Source organism: Batrachochytrium dendrobatidis, assembly GCF_000203795.2.
Source record: "Batrachochytrium dendrobatidis JAM81 unplaced genomic scaffold BATDEscaffold_2, whole genome shotgun sequence".
NCBI lineage: Eukaryota > Fungi > Chytridiomycota > Chytridiomycetes > Rhizophydiales > Batrachochytrium > Batrachochytrium dendrobatidis.
This window is the reverse complement of record NW_006281100.1, coordinates 1,772,669-1,778,806: the sequence shown is the minus strand read 5'-3', so window position 1 is coordinate 1,778,806 and position 6,138 is coordinate 1,772,669. Positions and strand designations below refer to the sequence as shown.

The following is a 6,138-nucleotide window of genomic DNA, read 5'->3' as shown; positions in this document are numbered from 1 at the left end:
CGCCTATATGCATATCGACACCAGGTGAGTTGAATATCAATCACTTGATCAATATCGATCATGACTTGGCGGGTTGATGATTGCATGCATTGTGCAAGTTGGTTGTTTAATCGATGTGATACTTTGAACTGATCATCAATGTAACCATACTCACAAGCATTGTAAACTCTAAACTACACAATCAATATTGGACATGACACGACCAACAAGCAATGATGCTTGTAAAATACGTTGGCCATACAATACCTGAATGACTGACATCCCATTGTCATAATTGATCCTGTGCTTGACAGCCTGATTTACCTGTTGTTTGTACAACATTACACAATCAACCATATTTGAGTGCATAGCCTGCAGTTCAACACTACACACCATCATATAAAGGGATCCTCCCTTTCGATATTTTGGTTTGGTAACAATAAACCAGCATCAACCCTAACAATAACACAAGTTCCTTAGGGCGGCACTTGATGAACATGCCCTTAATACTATCCGTTCAATAATGAATATAAATATGGTTCAAAAACCGACTTGTCAGACAACAATCATCCACAACTTGCTTAGAATCAAACCAGTAGAATGAAATTACCAATCGCTGTATTGACATCAATCCTGTTTGCTTGCTCTTTTACTACAGCCAATCCAATTCATCCCAGCTCAACTACAAGCGCTGAATCTAGGACTTTGACAGCTGCGAATGCACAAGTTACAAGCTTAGTCGACTTTAGTAAACTTTCAAGGAGTGCTAAGAATTCAATCAAAAAATACGCAAAAATAAAACAAGATTATGAAAAGACAGAGAAGATGTATGGATTGGCAAAAGTTACAGAAGCTGATCATGAAAAATTGGTATCCGAGCTGACTGAAAAATATCTGCTTTTGAAGCAAAAATCTCAAGCAATGAATGACAATTCAAGGTACGAGAATAAACTCAACAAAGCCAAACTCGAACTTGAAGCTCAAAACAAAATTCTTCTCGAGCTTGAAGAAAAATGTACGAGTCTCAGCTGCAAGCTTTTGGATTTATTCTTAAAATTGTCTGCCAGTGAAAAAAAGCTTAAAAAACACCTGCTCGAAAATGATCCGAATTCTATATTAGTTGATTTTTACACAAAACTTTTGGGATTAGACTCCACTTCTATAAAACTCATTCTTAAACCTAAAAGCCTCATACCAAATCAATTTTTAAGACCCAAAAAATATTCTGCTGGTATGTCTTTGAATCCATCACAACAAAGTCCTCAAGATCCCGAAAATTCGTCTCCATCGCATCACAAAACATCCAAGAATCCTGAACATTCTGACAAGGCCCCGGAAGGTTCTAATCTTGCGCACTCGTCATCAAAGGAAACATCTGTAGCCTCTTCTACTCGACCATTTTTGGATTTACGAAAAGCTTCTTTCAAACTTAAAAGTAAGACTAGATCACTTTTGGGTCAGTCTCAAGATGAAGATCACGAACCATTGATTTGATTGCTAATATGGACTGGTTTCAACCGAATTCGTTGTGTTTTTTCTCGAATAAAACACAATTGTCATTTGATATTGGATATTTGGGATTGTATCTGATTATTGTACACAATATTGGTTGAAATGGTATCATATTATAGTATGCATTGACACTTTTGACTCGTTGATTGTGGTATCAAAATGGTTGCATCAATAGACTGACTGATCACACACATCAGTCGCAGTATCAACTTTGTCATGTATCAAGTATCACATGTTGAATATACAATACCAACAATATAATCATTATACACATGTTGATAAATGTGTTTGCATGACAATGATACGTATGAATAACTGAACCACCATGTAAAAGTCATGATACTTGCAGCAGTATATCATATTCCAGCTGTTGATATCGCGTATCCAGTTTCAATATCTCGAGTATATTTGATATGGCCTGATCAATGTTAAACCAATAACTTCAGACATTTTCATGACACTAATCAGTATTCACTTGCAAACATCTCGTTCAAACTTTGAATTCATTACAAGTGAGATCACGATATAATTAAATTGATGATATTTGGTTATACTTGAACAAATTACTACTAAAACATTGTACACTCGACTCTTATGTAAACCAATGTTAATCCTACATTAATTTCAAGCAGTTGATAAGATTAGACACATCAAGTCGTATCAGATTCCAACATCCGACTTTTTCAGTATCATGAATTCGACTATAAATTTCATGTGCAGCCTTTCAAGCATTTGAAAAATTCTACTTTCCTTTGTAGATCCAACCGATCAATAACTAGTCGACTATTAATAGGTAGAATTTACTAGGTAAATGATGACTGCAAGTTCTACTGCGACTGCTCGTACTTCTAGGGAACTCCCTGCCAAGGAATCTGCTATTTTCAAGACTGTTCTTGTATGTATTTCATGCCTTGGTCGAGTGCTATGGAATAGCTGGTTTACTTTACGCTATACTTGGTCTTGCTCTGTTGCCATGATAGACTATTAGCAATGCTTATACTAATCCATATGTTGCATTGCTCATTTTTGGTTAGAAATTCTATGAGAATCGACAGTATAAAAAGGGACTCAAGGCAGCAGAGACCATTCTCAAAAAGTATCCAAACCATGGAGGTAATTTGTATTAGTTACGCCCACTTTATCTACTGAAACTGTATCAATGTCATGTATTTTTACTACTGTGTGTCTTGAGTGGGATGACTATTGTACACTCCGCCAACTTTTTCTAAAAAACGCCAGTCTAATGCCAATACCTATTTGAACCTATTATTATTAGAAACTCTCGCCATGAAGGGTTTGTTTTGCAGTAATTTGAACCGCAAAGATGAAGCTCACAGCTTCATCAAAAAGGGGATTGTCAGCGACATGACCTCTCACGTTTGTATGTCGGCTTATACTCATGCCACGACGTTCCATATGCACTACCCAATTAACCCTGATCTATTATTTTTAGGCTGGCATGTATATGGTTTGTTCCATCGAGCTGAACGCAATTATGAAGAAGCGCTTAAATGCTACACGCATGCCTTGAGATTTGACAAGGTTGGAATATACATGCCATCTAATACCAACTGTATAATGGATGACATGTATATAACACTGTTTATGCCAATCGATTGCTTCTACTCTGTATAGGAAAACCAACAAATTATGCGTGATTATTCTCTGCTTCAAATCCAGATGCGCAACTACGAATCTTTCAATGCAAGTAACGAGTATGCCGTCTTTTGAGCGATTTAAATATTTGAATATGTTTATTGATGCTTTTATCAACATCTTACCATGTGTTACAGGATATTCGCCATAAAATGTTGAATTTAAGACCAAATCAACGAGTCAACTGGATCACTCTTGCAGTCTCATATCACTTGCTTAAAAATTACGAGATGGCTGAAAAAATTATGTCTTCGTATGAAGAAAGCATGAATGTAGGATCATATACTTTGACCTTTTTATATCTTTGGTGTGCTTATTCATTTTAAATATATAGGAGGAGGCTCCCGGACCTCTGACCGAGTATGAAAACTCTGAAATGATGTTGTATCATAATTTGATTATTGAAGAAAGTGGCGATTATTCTCGCGCCTTGGCTCATCTTGATACTTTGCGAGGAAAGGTGATGGCTGTGCGTGAATGGCGTGAAGCAAAAGGTATGCTCAAACGAGACTTGGAGTATTGCTTTCAAGCATCACTAACACACTTTTTTAGCACGTATCTTGCTGAAAAACAAAATGTCTGCAGAAGCTCAAGTGGAATATACTCGTCTTATTAACGAAAACCCAGACTCGATTGCTTATCTTGAGGGGTATCGTACGGCTCGAGGACTTGGTGGTCATTTTACTGATCGTGCATCTATTGATCGTGTCCTACGTATGTACCGAGAACTTGGCGAAAAGTATCCTCGTTCTCATGCCATTCAGCGTCTTCCTCTCAACTTTGTTTCTGGCGACGAATTCAAAACCATGATAACCTCTTACTTGGTTCCCCTGTTTCGCAAGGGTGTTCCTTCTCTTTTTGTCTCGCTTAAAGATTTGATGGCCGATCCCGAAAAAGAAGAGATTATTGCAGAGGTTGTAGAAAAGTATTATGGCTCACTTAAAGCTAATTGTACATTTTCATCCGGCGATACTGGTGGGTTTATTTTGTATAATTTGATATCAGCACTGCTACTTTTTATTCAAATCTTGCACTTTATTTTTGTATCTGCTTAGAAAAGGAATCTCCAACAGCGTTTCTTTGGGTGGTATATTTTTTGGCACAATTCCAGGATCGTAAAAGAAATATAATGCGCGCATTAGAGTTTATTGATGAAGCAATTGCACATTCTCCAACTGTTGTTGAGCTATACATGACCAAGGCTAGAATTTTCAAGGTAACGTCTTTTCCCTTTACCCGTGTATGAATCTTACTCACCTTACATTTTCCATGCATTAATTTGGCTTCATCAACAATGTGCTTTTAGCATGCAGGTGATCCTGCTCAAGCCATGATGTTTATGAACCAAGCACGTTTTTTAGACCTTCAAGATCGTTGCATCAATTCCAAGTGCACAAAGTACATGCTTGCCAACAACGCTCTCAAGGAGGCCGAGGAAACAATTAGTCTTTTTACTCGCGCTGAATCGGTAGATCCTATTCATGATCTTATTGATATGCAATGCATATGGTATGCTCAGGCCAGTGGTGAGGCCAATCTGCGTATCGGTGCCTATGGCCGAGCATTGAAAAATTTTCACCAGATTGAAAAGCATTTTGTCGAAATCTATGACGATCAGTTTGATTTTCATGGATATGCATTGAGAAAAACCACTGTCAGAGCGTATCTTGACTTGCTAAGAGTAGAAGATCGTATCCGGTCTCATCCGTACTTTTCCAAAGCAGCCAAGAGTGCTATACGTGCTTATATTGAGCTGTTTGATGGTCCCGCACCCATCACCATGACCAGAGATGGTGTTGATTTGTCTAATATGAACGAATCTGAGCGCAAAAAGGCACTTCGCAAAGCTCGTAAAGCCGAACTTAAAAGCCAAGCAGACCAAAACACTTCTGTGACTACAGCCAGGACAAATACAACTCACTCGAAAGACAATGCCAATGGCAACGCTAACAATAAGAAAAAGTTGCCTGTAGATCCTGATCCTGAAGGCAAAAAACTAACTGACGACGTAGATTTTATGGCAGAAGCTACCAAGTTTTTAAAGCCACTGCATGAACTGTTGCCTTTTGATATGGATGGATGGAATTTGGGCTTTCAGGTCTACATGCGCAAAGGTAAGTACAGTTTATTATAGCAAGTGTATGGTCGATACTAACTCAGTTTTACATTGATACCAGAAAAATACCTGCGTGCCCTTGCATGTCTTGTTCACGCACACAAGATCGATGCCTCTCACCCCAATGTTCACCGCAACATTATAATGCTTCAACGCGAGGTCATTGCAGAAACTGCTCGTTCAGAAGACAAGAAAATGGATACACGTGTTTTAACTGTCATCAATCAGAGTCTTTCTACATTGTTCGAGTCTGTCGAATGCAAAGACATTCCAGCCACTTTAGCCAAACTTGAGCTATTTAACAAATCCTTTTTGGAATCGCACTCCAACTCTGTGCCGCATAGACTTGCTGCTGCAGAGTGTGTTGTTTTACTTAAAAATGACGCTACTTCTGAAGCTGCGACTATTTTGAAAGGTGTTGGATCTCAATATATAGATGGGTTTACTCTCGAGGTATGGTTTGGATCTGGAAATACTGTGTAAATGACCATTTCAGTTGTATTAATTTGTAAATGGAATTTAGGTTGCGGTAAATGTTGCCAACACACTAAAATCTGTCATGAAGGACATGGATGCTTTGGCTGCATTCAAAAAGATTGCTTTGAAGACTTTTCCTTTGGCCGTTTGTCTGAAATGAATTCACCACAGCTGTATTGACGTAAAATGTAGCACTTTTTGTACTTATTTTGCATTGACTGTTTTTACTTTGAAATAGACGATAGTTGAGCATGTATTCGCTTTTTATTAAAAGTCGACTATTTTAAACATTCATCCTACGACACACATAATCAGACTATAGCTTTAAACTGAGATTGTTCAAATTTGAACCCACATTCATGTATTGTGTTTGTCAATATTGTCAATACAACTCTGCA

The 6,138-nt window shown here is 37.8% G+C and overlaps 2 protein-coding genes across 2 annotated transcripts; both read left to right on the top strand.

Annotated features, from left to right (window-relative positions):
• Positions 1–804: 804 nt before the first annotated feature.
• On the top strand, positions 805–1,473 carry BATDEDRAFT_23191 (uncharacterized protein; the record flags this gene model as incomplete). The annotated part of the gene is made up of 1 exon (XM_006676661.1): positions 805–1,473. One exon carries the CDS (start codon positions 805–807, stop codon positions 1,471–1,473), a length of 669 nt encoding a protein of 222 aa, XP_006676724.1.
• A 778-nt stretch (positions 1,474–2,251) lies between these two features.
• BATDEDRAFT_34518 (peptide alpha-N-acetyltransferase complex A subunit NAT1) lies at positions 2,252–5,923 on the top strand. The gene is made up of 12 exons (XM_006676771.1): positions 2,252–2,386; positions 2,526–2,604; positions 2,768–2,872; positions 2,945–3,033; positions 3,127–3,195; positions 3,285–3,419; positions 3,482–3,641; positions 3,700–4,122; positions 4,203–4,363; positions 4,454–5,261; positions 5,325–5,716; positions 5,787–5,923. The coding sequence occupies exons 1-12, from the start codon at positions 2,303–2,305 to the stop codon at positions 5,898–5,900; spliced, it is 2,619 nt and encodes an 872-aa protein (XP_006676834.1). The 5' UTR covers positions 2,252–2,302; the 3' UTR covers positions 5,901–5,923.
• The last annotated feature ends 215 nt before the right edge of the window (positions 5,924–6,138 follow it).

Excerpts from the sequence above, each read along its gene's own strand:
- BATDEDRAFT_34518 (XM_006676771.1), top strand. The coding sequence starts at position 2,303 with ATGATGACTGCAAGTTCTACTGCGACTGCTCGTACTTCTAGGGAACTC. Across the intron at positions 4,123-4,202 it reads ATTTTCATCCGGCGATACTG|AAAAGGAATCTCCAACAGCG; the intron begins GTGGGTTTATTT and ends GTATCTGCTTAG. Across the intron at positions 4,364-4,453 it reads CCAAGGCTAGAATTTTCAAG|CATGCAGGTGATCCTGCTCA; the intron begins GTAACGTCTTTT and ends ATGTGCTTTTAG.